General features: G+C 46.5%; 1 protein-coding gene across 4 annotated transcripts in view; it reads left to right on the top strand.

Annotated features, from left to right (window-relative positions):
* The first annotated feature begins 9374 nt into the window (after window positions 1-9374).
* Window positions 9375-19261, top strand: part of Pwwp3a (PWWP domain containing 3A, DNA repair factor) — a 28494-nt gene continuing 18607 nt past the window's right edge. The window contains exons 1-6 of one of the 4 annotated variants that reach the window (XM_090339395.1): window positions 9375-9460; window positions 10697-10826; window positions 11396-11481; window positions 12650-12720; window positions 15147-15980; window positions 17631-17732. In XM_090339395.1, coding sequence (XP_090195521.1) covers window positions 10770-10826; window positions 11396-11481; window positions 12650-12720; window positions 15147-15980; window positions 17631-17732 — 1150 coding nt within the window. In that variant the 5' untranslated portion in view covers window positions 9375-9460; window positions 10697-10769. The other 3 variants (XM_090339412.1, XM_090339386.1, XM_090339404.1) reach the window with 3 other exon arrangements.

Genomic DNA, 19261 nt, shown 5'->3' with positions numbered 1-19261 from the left:
CCAAAAAACATGTGTTGGAATCCAGGTGGTTCATGCCAGGAATCCTAGATACTCAGGAGGTTGAGATCTGAGGATCCTAGCTTGAAGCCAACCCAGGCAGACAGATCTGAGAGACTCATGTTCAATTAACCAGCAAGAGACTGGAAGTAGAGTAGGGTCTCAAGTTATAGAGTTTTAGCCTTGAGCAAAAAAACTAAGGCCAAGGCCAGGAGTATGGCCTAGATGTAGAGTGCTTGCCTAGCATGCATGAAGCCCTGGGTTCAATTCCTGGGTACCTCATACATTGAAAAAAAGCTGGAAGGGCCAGGAGTTTGGCCTAGTGGTTAAAGTGCTTGCCTAGCATGCATGAAGACCCGGGTTCGATTCCTCGGTACCACTTATAGAAAAAAAGCCGGAAGTGGTGCTGAGGCTCAAGTGGTAGAGCTCTAGCCTTGAGAAAGTCCAAGGACAGTGCTCAGGCCCTGAGCTCATGCCCAGGACTGGCAAAAAAAAAAAAAAAAAAAAGCTGGAAGTAGTGCTGTGGCTCAAGGGTACAGTGCTAGCATGAGAAAGCTCAAGGACAGTGTCCAGGGTCTCAGTTCAAGCCCTAGGACCAGCAAAAAAAAACAAACAAAGGCAAAAAACGAACAAACAAAAAATGGTAAGGACAATACAAGCCCTGAGGCCTGAGTTGAAGCACCAGTACTGGCACTGATATGCGCACATACACACACAGATTAAAAAATAAGTTGGGGCTGGGAGTTTGGCCTAGTGTTAGAGTGCTTACCTAACATGCATGAAGCCCTGGGTTCAATTCCTGGTATCACATACATAGAAAAAGCCAGAAGTAGTGCTGTGGCTCAAGTGGCAGAGTGTAGCCTTGAGCAAAATAAAGTCCAATGACAGTGCCCAGGCCCTAAGTTTAAGCCCCAGGACTGGCAAAAAAATTAAATAAATAAATAAGTTGGTGTCATAGCCAGACCCCTGGAATCTGTTAGTATGACTTTTTTTTTTGTGGGGGGAGGGGGAGAAGTCCCAGACTTGAACTCAGACCTGGGCACTGTCCTTGGGTTTTTTCCTCAAGGCTCGCGATCTACCACTTCTGGCTTTTTTTTTTTTTCCATGTATGTGGTACTGAGGAATTGAACCCGAGGTTTTATGCATGCTAAGCAAGCATTAGGCCATGCTCTCAGCCCCCAGATAACCTTTATTTGGGAAAAGAGTCTTTGCAGATAAAGATGAGATCATGCTGGACTACAGTGAGCTCTAAATCCAAAGGGAAACTTGATCCTCATTCATAGACTGTGAAATAAAGACAGACTGGGATGCTGCAGACTCAGTAAAGGTGTGCCACCAGATGCTGGGAGATGTGGGGAGGATTCTCTTGCAGCCTCCACAAGGAGCTCAGCCCTGCACACAGCTGGAGTTTGGATTTGTGAGCTCTAGAATTATAAGACAATAAATTTCCCTTTGTGATCATTTGCTACAGCAGCCTCCAGAAAGAGCCTCCAGTCAGATCTATGTTCAGGCTACCCCATTCGCATCGCCTTAGAGATGTGTTCATCTGGTGAACTTGACTCCCTGTGGATGGCACCCTGCTCTGAGTCCCTATAGGAAATGACATTTCTACATGTCAAACCGGGTGGGCAGATCTTGAGCTGCGTGGCTGAGCAGATCTTGGTTTCTGGAAGAGATGTTTTCAAGGAAAAGAGAAACTAAACATTGCCAAACTCCAACCCAGGATACCAGGGGCTAGGGAATGAGTGGAATGGGCTGATGGCAGGAGCAAGTGGTGGCGGGAAGGACTCACCATGCTTTAAGCTCACTGTCCCCTCCTCTGTGAGCTCGAGCCTTCCTTCCTTCCTTCCGTTGGGAGCTTGGAAACTGCAGGGGAAGGCCAACTGCTGGGAGGGCTGTCTTCCGAGTTGCACATTGCTTGTAACTGCTGAGACTTCAGGAAGCCAGGCCCTGGAGCTGGGGTAGGAGCTGAAGATGCAATTGGATCAGCTGCGTGTGATTCTGCCTGCAGGAGACCTTTGGTCACACTCAGCGGCACGGATCAGCAGCAGAGCAGATGATGAAAGGATGAAATCTTTTGGGTCCATGGAATCCCCTGATTCAGGGGATTTCAGTGGGGGATCATTTCGTATGTCCTGCTAACATTAGTACGACCTTGGCTGGATCAACTCTAAGGATCTCATATCTAGGTCAGGATTTGGCAGTGAACTTGGCCTGGGCCCTATCCTTGAGCCAAGCCCTGCTTCCCTTTTTCTAGAGGTTAATTAGAGATAAGAGTCTCAGGTCCTTTTGTGCCCCGGCTGGCTCTGAACCTAGATCCTCAGATCTCAGCCTCCTGAGTAGCTAGCTAGGATTATAGGTGTGAACCACTGTGCCTGGCTAAGTATTAGGGTTTGAACTCAGGTCCTTGAACTTGTTAGGCAGATGCTCTACCACTTAACATTTAAAGCCACCCTCTAACCCATGCCTTTTTTGGCTTTAGTTATTTTTCAGTCTGAGTCTTAAGGTTTTGCCCAGGCCCAGCCTCAGACCAAGATCCTCCTACCTTCTGCCTCCTGTGTAGCCAAGATGACAGGCTATCATTCTCTCCCCTTCGTGGGCTAGCCAGATCATGGCTGGTGTGCCAGGTTTCAGTTGGCTGGGGGTTCAAGCTTTCCTGGCTTTGAGAAATAGTGAGACCCCTGTCTTACCCTGTTCTGTTTCTGCTGAACAGGTCTAACACACAAAAGGTCACAGCACAGCCCAGGGACCCACAAATGTGACGTCGAAAGTCACCTGATAGCCCATCTGTTCTGCCTTTGTCTACCCTGCAGTCTTTTTCTCTTGATCTCCACAGTCCCTGTCTTTCAGAACACCTCTGGCTCTGCCCTCAACTGTCTCTTTGTGGACCCTTTTCATCTCGTGTCCTCAGGGCCTCCCCTCATCACCCCCAAGACTAATTAAGGTATTTTGTCCTAAACAAGCTCAGTTGTATCTGGAAAATGAATTCTGATGCCAGCTGGTAAAATTAATTTCCCCCCTCTCTTCTATAATAGCAGAACGAACAACACACCGTGGAATGTCCCTAGGAGAGCCAGCATCTAGGGGAAGGACAAGCAGGTAGGCCCAGAAATACAGTACAATGTAGGAAACATCCCACAGCGGAGTGGTCAGGCCAGCGAGGCACAGTAACAAGTATCCACTTGTCTCCATGTGGAGAAATGGTCTCACTTTCGAAGAGTATCCATCTAGGACTTCACAATGGTACCTTATTTGGAAACAAAATTAGTTAACGTAGGAGTAACAGCACTGGGACGCTGAGCCGATGACTGAGTGAGTGTGTGTGTGGTGTGTGTACATGAGTGCCAATCCTGGGGCTTCAACTCTAGATCTGGGTGTTGTCCCTGAACTTTTTTACTCAAGGCTAGCTACCACTCTACCACTTGAACCATACATAGTTCCATTTCTGGCTTTTTGGGGGGTTAGTTGAAGATAAGAATCTCATACACTTTTCTGCATGGTTTCAAAACACCATTTTCAGACCTCAGGTCCCTCAGTAGCTATGATTACTGGCATAAGCCACTGGTGTTCAGCCTGTTTAGCTTCTACATCATGTCCACAGTTTAGAGAATGGGGAACAAAATCACTAATCCCTGGAGATGTCGCTCTATGTCCTGTTTCACAGCAGAAGGGTCTCTGCAGAGATAATTAAGGCTAGGAACCTTAGATAAGGTATAAGGCTTGCTGAAAGGAAAATCCCATGCATGCAAGAGAAGAGGGTTTATGGAGAGAGAGAGAGAGAGAGACAGACAGACAGACAGACAGACAGAGACAGAGAGACACACAGAGAGAGAGAGACAGAGAGGGAGAGAGAGAGAAAGAGTTCCCGCCCACTGCCCCAGGCATGTCAGTTGCCTGGGTTACAGGTGCTGGGCAGGGACTTGTAGGGTGCCCAGACAGAGAGCCAAGGGAAGGGGCTATTTCTCCCGGGTGGACCTAATAATAGGGAGATAACCCCATGCACACAAGCCATGGAATAGCAGTCAGGAAGAACAAAGAATACATATGTTACAACTAGACTAGACACTATCTTTATCCATTTTTATAAAACATCTGAGGCTAATTCAGGCACCATGGCTCACACCACTGCATAATCCTAGCTATTTAGGAGGCTGAGATCTGATGAGCATGGTTCAAAACCAGCCTGGGCACTAAAGTCCATGTGACTATTATCTCCAATTAACCACCAGAAAACTGGAAGTGGTGCTGTGGCTCAGGGTAGGGTGGTAGCCTTGAGTTCAGGGACAGCGTCCAAGCCCAGAGTTCAAGGCCCATGAGTGACACAAACAAACAAATAAAAAAAATTCTGAGGCTAGGTAAATTCGTTTTTGCCAGTCCTGGGCTTGAATTAAGAGCCTGGGCACTGTCCTTGGGCTTTCCTCAAGGCTAGCGCTCTACCACTTGGGTCATAGCAATTCCGGCTTTTCTATGTTTGTGGTACTGATGAATCGAACCCAGGTCTTCGTGCATGCAAGGGAAGCACTCTATTACTAGGCCAAACTCCTGGCCCCCAGATGGGTAATTTTTAAAGGCCAATGCTTTATTTTCTCCTTGTTTTGGAGGTTAGGAAATTGAAACAAAGAGGCTGGTTATTTTACTCACATTGCAGGGCTGTGGAATTAATACATTGTATGTGTGTGCATGTGTGTGTGTGTGCGCACGCTGTGGTACTGCAATTTGAACACAAGGCTAGGGTGTTCTCCCTTAGATTTTCACCACTTGAGCCATGCCTCCATTTCCGGCTTTTTGTGTGTATGTGCCTGTCCTCGTGCTTGAATTAAGGGCTTACACCCTGTCCCCAAGCTTTTTTGCTTAAGGCTAGTACTCTGCCACTCAAGGCACATTGCTACTTTCATCTTTTTGCTGGTTAAGAGGCAATAAGACAATCACAGACTTTTCTGCCCAGCTGGCTTCAAACCTGGATCCACAGATCTCAGCCCCCTGAGTAACTTGGACATAGGTGTGAGTCACCAGCGTCTGGCAATTATATGTACTTTTAATGTGCCAAAATGAAGTGTTTAAGTAGTTATTTTGTTCAATGTTTTCTTCTTAGGCCGAGTTGCCTTAGTGCTATTTTCCTCACACACCTAGTCCCTGTGACCAAGCAGAAACTTCTGGACTATTTAAACCACACACACACACACACACACACACACACACACACACACACACACCATCAAGATTTGCAGGTACAGGGAAGGGCCTGCTTCTAAAGCAGCTCGAGTGATAGAGGATGTGTCCACAGGATGTGTCCTGCTTGAGGTCAGTGATGACTTTAATTAAAATTTTCCCGTGGATTGGAAATGGATGAAATACGCTTCTCTTGTTACTTAAGATGTCACCAAGTCTTTTAGCTAGGCACTGGTGATTCACTCTTGTAATTCTAGCATTTCTGGATGGTGACCTGAGCATTGTGGTTTGAAGCCAACCCAGGAAAGGAAAGTCTAGGGGAGTCATCTCCAATCAAGCACCAAAAAAGCTCAAAGTGGAGCAGTGGTTCAACTGGTAGAGCATTAGTCTTAAGTGAAATGGCTTAAAGAATAGTGTCCAGGTTCTGAGTTCAAGCCCAAGTACCAGCACAAAATCAAAACAAGGCAAACCTTTATTGCTGGACACTTATATGACTCTTGACATAAATAGTACTTTTCCAGGACATAAATAATGCTGCACGAAGCATCCCTGCATGCTCATCTGATTGTATCCTTAGGGTAAATCCCTAGAAGTGGAAACTGCTGGTGTGAACACAGTCAAAGCATTTGACAGACAAAGGAACGTTGCAAAGGGTACCAACTCATAGCCCCCGCAGGCCCATTACTGCCCGGCCCATCTCACACCCTGCATGAGGGCCAAGCGTGATTTCTCTCATCTTTGTTAATTTGATGAGGAGTAGAAAATGTATTAAGTGTGGTACTGAACCATGAACTAAATCAAAGATTAAAACCTACATGCACACCTTTGCCTGGTGAGCTAGTCTGATCCAGAATTGAATGTATATTTTCTAAGACGATTTGAGCTGGAACATCAAAATTGTCTCTGAACTGAGACTTGATCAGTGCGCCGATCCATCCAAGGCCCTAATTAGGCCATAAGGGGACTACCCTGAGAACCTGGGCTGTTCCTTGACCTTGTTAACACTGAACTACACTGCCCACTTGCACAGGGCTGTGTCACTGCTCGAATTTTACACATGTCCAATTATGGCTCTGTTCAGGTTGCCAATCCTGACATAGGAAACTCAGAACACAGGAGGGAGGGAGTCACTTAACACTTCTGAACCCTCCTGAGACCCTTAACCTGAATAATAAACAATGCCAAGGAGCCAGGTAAGCGAATGAAATCAACAAAGGGGTTAACCACTTCTAGCCCCAACAAATCTGTTAACTGAGGCTGATGAACAGCCAATGCATTATCTGATGAATGAGTTTAAACAGTGAATAGGTCAACTGGTGGAAATGTTAACAGGATGTCATCAGGATTACTGATGAACGGGTTACCAGAGAATGGGTTAACTGATGAGCAGTTTAACTGTGGATGGATTAATAGAGCAGGTTAACTGATGAATGGTTAATTAATGGGTGACCAGGTGAATTGATGAATAGGTTAGTTGGTGAACAGGTTAATTGCTAAAAGGGTTAACTACCTCCTTGTCATTCATAGCAAGTCTTCTTTTTCACTGCTGCTGTTTTTCCTTTCTCCTCAAATAACTATGAGTTTAAGGCCAGACTGGCCTAGAAAAAAAACCACAAAGGCTCACCTGTAGTTACAGATCCTACTCAATTATCTTAAGGGTTACAGGAGCACGTGGGGATCTAGAAACATCACAGGCATCATGGCAAGAGAACTGATCATCCAGGTGGCAGGAGTTTAGCCTAATGGTAGAGTACTTGCCTAGCATGCACAAAGGCTGGGGTTTGATTCCTTAGTACCACATACATTGAAAAAACTGGAAATGGTGCTGTTGCTCAAATGGGATAGTTCTAGCCCTGAGAAAGCCCAAGAACAGTGCTGAAACACTGAGTTCAAGCCCTGTGATTGGCAAGAGAGAGAGAGGGAGAGAGAGGGGTCGAGAGAACTGATCATCCAAGCGTTAGTGACCACTTGATGACCATGGCTTCAGGCTCTAGTGAGATGTCCAGAAAGCCCTAGTAAGCTCGCACTTCTCCCCGATCGGTATGGAGGGCTCTCTATCCATAGGCCTGTTTTCCAATAAAAACCTTTTTTTATTCCCTCAGAAATACCTTAATAAACAAGAATATGCAGACTCACAGTCAGATCCAGAAAGATGTTAATGATGCCCTGATAACAAATAGATTTTTATTTGTTTGTTTGTTGTGGGGCTTGAATTCTGGGCCTGGGCGCTGTGTCTGAGCTCTTCAGCTCAAACCCTACCCTTTGAGCCACAGTGCCACTTTTTTTTTTTTTTTTGCCAGTCTTGGGCTTAAGCTCAGGGCCTGAGCACTGTCCTTGGATCTTTCTCACGGCTAGAACTCTACCACTTGAGCCTCAGCACCACTTCTGGCTTTTTCTAAGTATGTGGTACCAAGGAATCGAACCTGGGTCTTCGTGCATGCTAGGCAAGCACTCTACCACTAGGCCAAACTCCCAGCCCCCACTTTTTTTTTTTTTTGGGTAGTGGTTAATTGGAGATAAGAGTCTCACAAGGGGCTGGGAATTTGGCCTAGTGGTTAAAGTGCTTGCCTAGCATGCACGAAGACCCGGGTTCAATTCCTTGGTACCACATATATAGAAAAATGCCGGAAGTGGTGCTGAGGCTCAAATGGTAGAGTTCTAGCCTTGAGAAAGTCCAAGGACAGTGCTCAGGCCCTGAGCTCATGCCCAGGACTGGCAAAAAAAAAAAAAAAAAAGTCTCACAAACTTTAGTGCCAGGCTGGCTTTTGAACCTTGATCTCAGATTTCAGCCTCCCAAGTAGTTACAGGTGTGAGCCACTGCACCCGGACACAAATAGATTTTTAAACAAAAATAAAGGGAATTCTTGTTATTGTTTAGAAAATTATGATAGTTTAGAGTTATCACTAATCAATGTTTACTAGTTATGGCAGGCTTACCATTATAGGTAAGAGGTGCCCAAATAAATAATTTAAATAGTAAAGACAAAAAACAAAACAAAACCCTTTTTTCCCTTTTTTTATGTGGGTATTGGGACTTGAACTCAGGGCTTGGGACCTGTTATAGAGCTTTTTCACTCACTCAATGGTGCTCTACCACTTAGGCCACAGCTCCACTTCCAGCTTGTTGCTAGTTAATTGGAGACAGTCTCAAAGACTTCCTTGCTGAAGCTGACCTCAAACCCAGATCCTTAGATCTCAGGCTCCTGAGTAGCCTAGCTAGGTCTGATCCACAAGTGCCTGACAATTTAAAAAAAAAAAAACAAAAAAAAGCAAAAAACCCAACTTTCTCCCCCCAGTCTCTGTAGTGGAACAGGGCCTTTCATGGCCAACTGGTTGACATGTAGCCATGAAGGCCTTGCACGCTCTTTGCCACCCACTTCCCCAAGGGACATGAGGGGCCTGGGTGACCCACCTCCATGCCTGTTTTCTCCTCTGGACCTGACACCTCACTCTCATGAAGGACGAGGCCTTCCACTGCAGAGTGTCTCTCCACAGCAGGGCCTGTCTGCAGGACCACTGCTCTCAGGTCTGTGATAAAAAGTGGGTTTCCAAGCCAGGCATGCCAAGTCCCTGAGACTCTTATCTCCAATGAACCACCAGAAAAGCCTGAAGTGGGGCTGTGGCTCAAGGGGTAGAGCCCTCGCCTTGAGCTGAAGAGCTCAGGGACAGCGCCCAGACCCAGGGTTCAAGCCCACGACCAACAACAACAACAAAAAAGTGGATTTCCAGCAGCTCCCCCCCCCCAAAAAAAAGTGAGTTTCCTGCAGAGCTCATGTGGGCCCACTGGAAGGCACCTGAAGAACTGGAAGGCTCTGCGCTTCCCTTGGGAAAGCTCAAGGGCAGGGCCCAGGCTCTGAGTTCAAGCCCCAGGACTGGAGCGCGCGCAGGCACACACACACACACACACACACACACAGAGCTGGAAGGTTCTGGAAGGTTCTCCCGGAGGTCGTGAGCGAGTGAGGTGGCGAGGCGTCCATTTTCCCTCAGAGACTCGCAAGACCGGTTAACTGGAAGACAAAAGCAGTCAGGGCGGGAAAGGCGGCGCCTGGGGTGGCGGCGAGAGGTCTAGGTCGGCCAGGCTCCTAGGATCCCTTCTACGCATGCGCTGGGCGTAGTGGGCGGGCAAAGGAACGGAGGCGTAGCCTCCACCCGAACGCTGGCGTCTAGAGCGGGGCGGGGCGGGACGACCACGCGAGTATCCCATTGGAAGATGGTGAGGGGCGGGGCTTGGCTGTGCTGCGAGGCAGGCCCCGCCCCCAGGCCCGCGGGGAGCGGCGCTGCGGCGGAGGCGGTGAGCGCGGTGGGCACGGGCGGCGGCGGTTGGCGGGCTGGCCTTCTGTGCTTGGGGGCCGCCGCGGCCTCCTCGTTCGGGCTCGGGCGCCGCGCTGGACAGGCCAAGGCGCCCGGTGAGCCAAGGCCTGTGCAGCCCTCGGGTCCGCTGGGCGGGGCTGAGGTGGCGAGGCCTGGCTGGGCCTGTGGGAGGGGCGGCCCGAGCCTTCCTGGAGATTCGTCCCCCGGTGTGCACCTTCCTCTCCCCCTCTTCTCTCCCCCCGGTCCTCGCTGCTTCAACCTCTGTCTCTGCCTGCTGCGAACTCTTTATTCTTGCGACCGCAAACACATTTTGCTGTTAACCTGATCCCCTTTCGGGGATCGGCGAACTGCGAATCGCCTCTGCGTCCCCGTCCCCCCCCCCCCCGCCCCGCGTCCCCGATTCCTGGGTCCTCATCTCTGCCGCGGAATCTTTCGTCGCTCCTGCAAAAGACCACGTTTTTTGCCTCCTCAACCCCATCTCTGCTTCGTGCTCTGCTATCTCACTTGCTGCGAACCCTCATCTTTGCTGCCTGAATTCCGGCCTGCTGCTGGATTCTTTTTCCTCTTCGGCTTGAAACCCAACCTCTCCCCCCCCCCCACCACCCACCCACCCTTCCTCTGCTGCCTGAACTCCCCTTCTGCCATACCCCTCTATCACCAGCTTTCCATTTCTGTCCACAGCCTAGGCCGATTTGGCCTTGGGTTTAGAGAAGGTTCTGCAGCTGTCCCTGTCCTTTCAGGGACATGTAACCAAATGAGCAGTCCTCAGCTTCCTTTTTTTTTTTTTTCTAAATGTTCTGTGGTCTACTGTTTAACTCCCTGCGCAGGGGAGGGTTGTGTAAGATGTGATTGTTTAAAATGCCTCTCTTGTCGAGGTTGGAAGCAGGCCTTCAGCCCAGGAATGATTTATTCAGGAGCCTTTTAAAAATAATCTAGACAGAACCTTCGGGAAGGAATCTGATGTATTTATTTATGGAGGGGGGGAAATAACAACACAGGCACCTGTCTCCCTGGGTACCAAGGCCATCCCTTTTCTTTTTTTTTTTTTTTTTTGTCTGTCAGTGGGTTCTTCAGCACTAAACATCTCATTTCGAGGTTGCAGAATTGAACCATTTACTGCAGGATAAGTCAAGCTCACCTTTGCCCTTGAGGGTTATGTCTGTGTTAAAGTGGCAAGCAAATGCCTTCATAAACCACCGTGCAAATTTTGTTGCAGGGCACATCAGCGGCAGACCTTGAAGCATTTTGTCTGTGCCAAATCATTACCACTTGCCACATGAGTCCCAATCATGACGGATGCCAAGTATGTCCTCTGCCGATGGGAAAAGCGATTATGGCCTGCGAAGGTGACAGCCATTATTCTGTAATTTCAGGAATTAGAGATGACTTTCAGATGACAAGTAAAATCTTTATCAGGCTCCTGTACCTAGGAGCAGCTTGGGTAGAATAATTGAACCTGAACAGTTGGCGCCTGGGTCTGTTGGCACAGATTCACATTCCCCATTTAATGGGGTTTTGGTCTACTGCTTACAAAGTCCCACGCTTCCGGAAGTGTCTTTTTTCACACTATGAAAAAAAAAAAATAAGAGTCAGCTATAAAAAGGCATGTGAGCCTCTGACTCGAGAGAATAACTGGCAAGAAGCCCCGTGATAGTAAATAACAGTAGTGTTTTGGGGATGCCTTCCAGCAGTTCCTCAGGAAGTGTTAGGCTGCAAGGCAAGGATCCTGGGTCTCTACACTGAGGTCTCCATTAGCTTCATGTGCCCCCATTTTCTTATTTGAATTAAAGGGGCTTGAATCTAGTATCTGAAATGCTGCAGTTGTACTTACTATATTTGTATTCTTGTGTTGCCTCTGTTCCTTAGTTTGCCTCAGTAACAAGGATTTTTTTTCCCTTTTTTTTTTTAAACTTAGGTATTGGCCAGAACGGAGACGCCAACAAAAAATAAGAGAAAAAAGACATTCTTTCTAAATGTTCAAATACTCTCCCTAGAGGAAAAGTTAAGTGTTGTGTTTTTTTTTTTTTAATACAGTGTTTTTTGGTGTGTGTGTGTGTGTGTGTGTGTTTTTTTCTTCCTGCCTGGGATTTCTGGTATTCTTCTCTCATCCCCACAAAATGAGATCCACTTTAAGGGCTGACAGTTCTCTAGTTACTATTATTCATTATTATTAGTTCCTAATCACCTTTTTGAGGATGACACTGATTCTGTTTTATGCTAGTTTGGAAGTTGAAGATCTGAACAAAGCATTCTGTGAGATCCATAGAGAGATCTTTATGAAATTTGAATAAACAAGCTATACCCGGCAGCAACTCTTTTTCGAGGTCTAAATAGAGATCTTTCCTTCCCAGATTAGTGTATCTTCTTTTGGAAATTGCATAGGCCTGTCGATTTTGAAGCCTCTGATTTCTAGCCTGGCACTCAATAAGAAACAATTTTTCAGCATTCAAAAGGTTATTGAGTAGTTAGAGGGAACCCAGTATTGTCGTCTACCTGATTATCTGGATGTGAAGAGGTGTGGGTTGTCTGCAAGGACAATGAATTACTCTAGTGATGTGTGATGGTGGTGGCATGTCTGGGGTCAGAATCCCCACTTCTAAAGAGTTCCCTGGCTGCTTCTCTTTTCTTGCTTGTGTCTCTTGGGGGGCTCCCTGGCCCCACTTCTTCCTGCCATCTCCCGCTTCTTCAGAGCTGCCTCAAGAGCCTGCCTGGCCCCCAGCTCACACTCTCCCTGCGGCTGGGAAGGTAATTGAATACTCGAGTTAAAAAGGAAAGACATCCTTTTAAACTAAAACACGCCTGCTGGGCTGTAAACAGCTTTTAGTGACATTATCGTCTACTCTGGAAACCTAACAAAGGAGTTATTTGTGCAGTTGAAAGTCGGATTTGCCTCATAAAAGTCACAATTTGAATTTATTTTTACTCTTAACTCCAGCCAACCTTTTCTGTCTTAAAAGAGAGGGGGGCGGGAGACACCCCACACCTACCGGGGTCCTTGCTGTCTGTAACCTCAGGCAGGCGAATGAATTCCTAGTTGGCTGTGACTTTTGGTGTAAGTGGAAGGTGAGGAGGGAACTGAATCTAATTCTTTTGTCATCTGGAGAAAAACATGCTTGAAAGTGTCTCGGAGGTTTTAGCTGCTAGTGTATAACGGCGTCTATCCCCGCAGAATCCAGGTGAGAAGCACAGAAGTCAAGGTCCTAAAGAAGTCTCAAATTGAGAACATTGCTGCCTTGTTAGGTAAGAGCACACTTTGGGTGACCATGAGGTTTGACAAAAGGAACCCAGAAGGGGAAGAAACAGCTCTGCCGGTAAAAATTTACCCTGTGCAGTCTTTATTTCCTTACATAAGGGAATGTGAATGACATAATGAGAAAGGAAAACATCCAAGTCTGTCATTCCTAGTACTCAGAGGTTGAGCCAGGGGTTCTAGGCAGAAACAAACAAAAAAAGTACCTTGGATCTGTAATTTTTTTTTTCTTTCTATGCTCAAGCTCTTAAATTTAGGGCCTAGACAAACTGTCCCTGAGCTTGTTTTTTCACAAGACTAATACTATACTATAGTGCCATTTCCAGTTTTTGTTTTAGTTTTTTGGGGTAATTAAAGATCAGTCTCACAGACTTTCCTGCCTAGGCTGGCTTTGAATTTCTGTCCTCAGATCTCAACTTCCTGAGTAGCTAGAATTACAGATTTGAGCCACTAATGCCTGGCTGGATCTGCTCTCTTAAGCCTTTCCAGAATTTTGCAGTTTTTTGTGTATATTGAATTTTTCTTTTTCAGGCCAATACTAGCTATTTGAGCCACATCTTCAAGTCTAGTATTTTGTCGGTTAATTAGAGATGGATTTGGCAGACATCTGCCCACACTTACATTGAACCTCAGTCTTTCAGGTCTCAGCCTCCTGAGTAGCTAGGATTATTGGCATGAGCAATCAGTACTTTTTTTGGGGGGCGGGGGGCTGTGATAGGGACAGAATCTAGCACCAGTGAGCTGCAAGCCCAGGCCCTAATACTGGTTTCTAGGGGAAGGAGGCATTTGAAGCAGAATCACAATATACCAGGCTGCCCTGGAATTCTTGATCCTTTGCCTCAGACTCTTGTGCTGGATTTACAGATGTGCCCCTAGAAAAGTTCCTTATTCAAGGTTTAAGGCCATCTCAATATGTTGTTCTCTCAAGTGCTCTAAAGACATTGATAAGTTTCCTGCCATAGGGGTTGGGGAGGGGCATGGGCTGTTGCTGTTTTTTCCCTTCTTTTTTTTTTTTTTTTTTTTTTGGGACATCTCACAGATAAGGTTGTAAAGGGGTTCTCTTGCTACCTGGCCAAGAAGCACTTGGTTATATAAGAACAGAACTCAGGAGGACAAAGGTTGGGATGGTCCGGCATCTGCACTGGTACTGCCTATTGTTTGCAGGTATTGTCTGGATGGGAATGAGCCTGGCAAGTGGAACTCTGCATCCTTCTCCAGAACACTTATAGCACCTACCCCCTGTGCATTTCCTAGCTGAGAGGCACTTGAAGTAAGCCTGGCTGAGCCAAGGATCTGTCATACATAGCTAGAGAACAGGAGCTACCCTCTGGGTGCCCACCTAATCACAGTCTAACCAACCAGACTTAAAAGTATAGTGCTAGCCTTGAACAAAAAAAAACTGAAGAAGAGCACCCAGGCCCTGAGTTCAAGCCCCAGGACTAGCACCAAAAAAAAAAAAAAATGCTCACCTCCATTACACAATGGGAACATTTATATATTTATTTACTATATTGGCAAAGGATGGTTTGTCTTGTGAAAACATTGACCGGAATCCCTTCCCATGATAGTTAACAAATAAGACTCAGTTTCCTGTGCCAGAACACTGCTGTTCTTTGGTGGTATAAGCTCCCATCTGCCTGTTGAAGGTGGTGCTGACATCCGACCTTGGTGGCATCTGCGCCACTGGCTCAGACCCTGTTGGGGGGATGGCCACTTGTGGGTGTCTTTAATATTAAACGGGCAAAATACTGTTTTGATTGAGGCATTGTGCCCGCTGAGTTGTGATATTGCCTCTATCATCTTGTTCAAATAAGTAGCGCCGTGTCTGTATGTCGGAATGAATAAATAAAACTATTGCAGCGGGAGGATGGGCGCAGTCTCGAGGCCCGAGACATGCCTTTATGGCTTTGAAATGCCCTTGCAGAGAAGTGGAGGAACCAAGCAGCATACAATGAGTCTTTTTATATTCCCCCCCACCACAGAGCTGGCCAGCCCCCCTCAACCCTAGCCAAGCACCCACTACCAGCCGAGTTCTTTATTTGGTTGGCATTAGGTTTTACTGACCCTGATTGAATTGGAAATTGTAAGGCTGACAGAGGATTTGCAAAACATTTGAATATATTTTGCTCTCAGTATTGTTTTGTAACTTGAAGGAATTTATCTTTTTAGCCAATCAGACTAAGGTCAGTACTTTTTTTTTTTAATTGCTGCTGAGAATGAATAGCTGTCTTTTAGCTTTGTCTCCTTTTAGAAAAATATAGGTGAGAGATAGTAGGTCTGCCTTTACTCAGGAGCAGATGAATGCTAGTGACTGAGGTTTATAGATACTTGACACTTCGGAAAGGGCAAGGTTGTGGCAGTGCCTGGGTCCGTCAATGTAATAACTAGCATGTGTCTTTTATTCTTGCTGCCTCAGACAGCCAAGTCCCGACTGCACCCCTGGAGGAGCTGACCTACAGACGGTCTCTACGAGTGGCTCTAGATGTTTTGAGTGAGACACCTAATTTGAGCCAAGAACGCTATTCAAGGAAAGATGAACTTGCATTAGCTCAAAGAGAAAAGCAGTGTGCAGAAGCTGCCTCCTCACTCTCTGGTTCTCTGTCTCCATCTTTATCCTGTGAAGATGTGTCAGCTGATTCTGGACTGGAGAAGAAGAAGAGAAACAAACCACGAAGCTTGTCACAGTCATCCACTGGTGGCCAGGATGCCCAGTACAAAGCAGAGCATAAGGAGGGGCTTGTGAAAAGTGAAACCCCGAGATCCCAGTTCTCCACTTCAGCTGGAGAAGGTTCTCAAGATGAAAGTGGATTAAATATTCACAGAAATTGGACTCTGGCACGTAAATCCAACTGGTGCCAGACAGTGCCTATCCTTTCCAGGAGAGAGATCAAAGAAGAGAATAAGAGACAGGCCTTGCCTTCTCAAGCCAAGGGGAGTGATCCATATGCCAATGCCAAAGGACATGACCCATCAGGCAGCCTCACAGTGCTCCCTGCCCTGGAGCAGACCAGGGGACGCTCTGCAAAGAGGTTGCGCCTAGATAAAGGCCAGAGGCCACATGCCACACATCTGCAGACAAGACCCAAAGGGCTAGCAATGGAAGAGACAGCATTTTGCACAAGGCAGAAGACAAGTGAATGCACAACTTGGCACAGCACTGCCGATAAACCCAGTCCAGTTCCCTCCAATACTCAGGCGAAACAACCCAGCAATCCTCTTTGTGAGCGTGACAGTGACAGGATAGAAGAAGGTAAGCGAGACCCGGCAGTGCCTGAGCCAGATCCTTAGATCCCCAGCTCCTCCTGGGGCTTGGGCTCTGCCAGGCCAAATCCTCAGGCAGCTTTTGAGTATTTTTAACCGGATCTTAATGAGACTGTTTCCAAAATAGATGCAGAGCAGAGATTTCTCATTCTTTTGTCTCCCCACTGAGCTATAATTACCTCAGCTCCTCCCAAATATTTAGGTCTTTATTTTTGTTTTGAAGCAGAGCAAGTTGAAAAGGGAGCCCTTGGCAGAGTGAGTGTTGAGGGGTGGCTGTTGGTGACACAGGAGCTGGGGAGCAGGGAGGCCAGGATGCTGCTGCATCTGTAACCTCAAAGATCTCTCTTTATTCTTAAACTTTGCAGAACTAATAACGCATTCCTGGTAAATGAGGTAGGACTTGCAGAAGTGATTAAAAGTCTCTTGACTTGCGTTCCCATGTAGCCTCTTTATGTGGTGGGCACCCTCTGCCTGTACTTTTTTTTTGTTTTCCATTGTCTAAACCTTTGTAGCATCCCACTTAGTTTTGAAATGCCAACTCAGAAATCTTAACCAGTTTGTGGTCAGATATGTAGAAATGGCTTCACTGCAGACATACAACACAGATCTGTGTTCATCGGAAACTTCCTTCCCAGGCTGTCTCCTCACCCATTGGAAGGCTACAGGGAGCTGGCATGAGCCGTGTTCTAAAGAGCTGCCCTCTGCCTTGTTCAGAGCTCAATCTGGAATTGTGTTATTCATGTTCTGCCAGTCCCCCCACATACTTCAGAAGGAAGAAAGGAGAAGGGGGTGGGGGTAAAGCGCACTCGAAAAGAATTCCCATTTAGGAAACGGGAGCGCCAGCACCTGTCTTGTGCTGAAATTCACCCTCTGAGACCATATCCCTGGCTGCATCTCCCTTGGGGTCTTGGGCACTGAACTAACCAGCTGTCCAATCTCAAGGAGAACCCAGCTTCCAGATGCTCAGCTTCATATACTGAGTGTTTACTAAGCACTTTCTGGGCCTGCTGTCTTAGAAGGGTTCTAGGATTTAGGCTTCTAGGAAGGTAAGAAAAACGGGAAAACATATTTTGGGGGTTGCTTTATAACCTCTCCATTGTTTCCACAATGCTTATATCACCAGTCCACAGAATGCATTCAGTAAATATTTGTTGAATGGCCCAGTAGAAAAAAGAAAATAATTCCTATCCAGACTATGTTGAATTTCCTCTAATTTAGATTTAGGTTGTTGCTTCTTAGAAGCAGCCTCTTTATGACATGAAAGCTATCTCTTTCTCTCTTTTTTCTCTCTCTTTCATTTCCCCCCTTTAAAATTAGATGTGAGGCCTTCAGAAGAATTATGAGTATCAGGCTCATCTGCCCTGTATAACAAGTCCTGTCTCAAAAAACGTAAGCGCTTGATGGCAAAAGACTTGCCTAACATGCATGGGCCCCAGAGGTCTATCCCTGACATCAAAACAAAACAACATCAGAAAGAGACATAAATGTACTCTAATTGAGGTGCATCTTATTTTGAGTTCTGTAGAGCCTAGCTAGGGTCTTTTTTGTATTTATGGCCATGTGTCATGAAATGTTTTCTTGGGATGAAGTCACAGTGACAATTTAATATAATAAAAGTCTAACCTCACATTCTTGGCAGACCCTCAGTCCTCTGAAGAGTCCATGGAGTTTAATTCCATCAATTCCATCCTGGAGGAAGAGGAAGAAGAGGAGGAGCCGCCAAGAATCCTTTTGTATCATGGTAAGAAAGCACCAGAGTTTTTGCTGTACTGATATAGGGGAAAAATCTGGGCCAGGGCTCTGAAAGCATCTTTTGACATTAGCCACCAAAGGTTTCTTGGTTAGTGTTTTCTTTTGCTGAACTGAGAGCCTGGCAGATACCCTGAGAAATACACCTCTTCTTGTCTCCTCATTTGAAAAATGATCTCTACACAAAGAGAAGTGGGGCTCAGTCCTCTCTGTCAGCCCTTGTCCTTGGTCCCCTCCGAGGGTCGGAGGGTTTTTTGAGTGAATTGATGGGCTATACTGCCCTCCTTTGGGCGTGGCCGCACATTGCCTCACTGGTCCTGCAACCTCTGATCAGTCCCTTTGACCAATGGCCTGGGCACTTTGGTCTTCAGGAATGTTGTAGGTTCTTCCCTTCCCCTAATTCCTGTTTGCCCCAGAGGAAAAGGTGCTTGTTTCCAGAGAAGTAGGGCACAGCCATTGAACAAGCACCAAACCAAAAGTGTAGAACCAGTTCTGCTTTTAGACATGACCCTTAGCTCTGGCCTGTACCTAGGCCTGTCCATTTCTAATTTGGAATTTGGATTCACAGGAAGGGAAACTATAGGAAAAATCTGTTAGCCTGTCACCTGCTTGTCCCACTGGTGGCATCCTGCTGAGTGGAAGGCATCTGTGCAGCCAGACACTGGCCGGCTCTAATATACACGAATACATGTGTATGTGCTTATGTACAAGTGTGCGTGTGTGTCCTCTTTGTGTGGTTCTTTTGTTCTTTTTGTATAAACTAAGAGCTTTTCACCATTATATGAGTGTAATTATAACTTTGTGTGTGTGTGTATATTTGCTAGCTCAGTTTTTTTGTTGTTGTTGTTTCTTTTTGTGAGCGCATATGTGTGTGACATTCCCACCATGTCCTCATTGTTCTTAGTGGGAACTGGTTTTCATTTTCTGGGGTTGATGGGTCATTGTGCTGCATCCTCCTCAACTGCCTTCCACTGAGAATCTGGACTGTTCCAAGGCTATGGAAACCATAACAACCCTGGTGTGCGTTTGTGGGGAGTAAGTACCAGAGGATCAGCAATTATTAGTAGTGTGAGCAGGATTATTTACTGGCCAGGGAGAAGGGATCCCATGGATGGAGATCACATGGCTGCTGCCCCAGGATTCTATCCCTTTGTCCTGATACCCGCTTGAAATGTTTTTTTTTTTTTTCTCTCCCTGTTGGTTATGTGTTTTAGCCATCAGGCCAAACTTATTGCGAGTATTGATCCACCAACTCTGCATTGGCAGGGTGTGCCTGTGTCCAGTTAATCCATGCTGGGCCTCAGAGTATCCACAAAGCTAAATGCCTCCCCCAAGTGGAAAGTCGACTTTCTCAGAGTGCAGATCCTCATCCCGGCTTGCAGGCATTAGTTTTTATAGTCAGATGTGGTGGCTTTGAATCACCGTTTTAGGTCCTTATCCCGCACAAGCCTCTGCTCTATGCTGGCACTTGATTTTTTTTTTTTTTTTAAATTGCTTGTTTGTTAGTCATGGGGCTTGAAC

This window comes from Megascapheus bottae, chromosome 1 (genome assembly GCF_031878675.1).
Source record: "Megascapheus bottae isolate mThoBot1 chromosome 1, mThoBot2.hap1, whole genome shotgun sequence".
In the NCBI taxonomy this organism is placed as follows: domain Eukaryota; kingdom Metazoa; phylum Chordata; class Mammalia; order Rodentia; family Geomyidae; genus Megascapheus; species Megascapheus bottae.
This window is presented reverse-complemented; position numbering and strand designations above follow the sequence as displayed.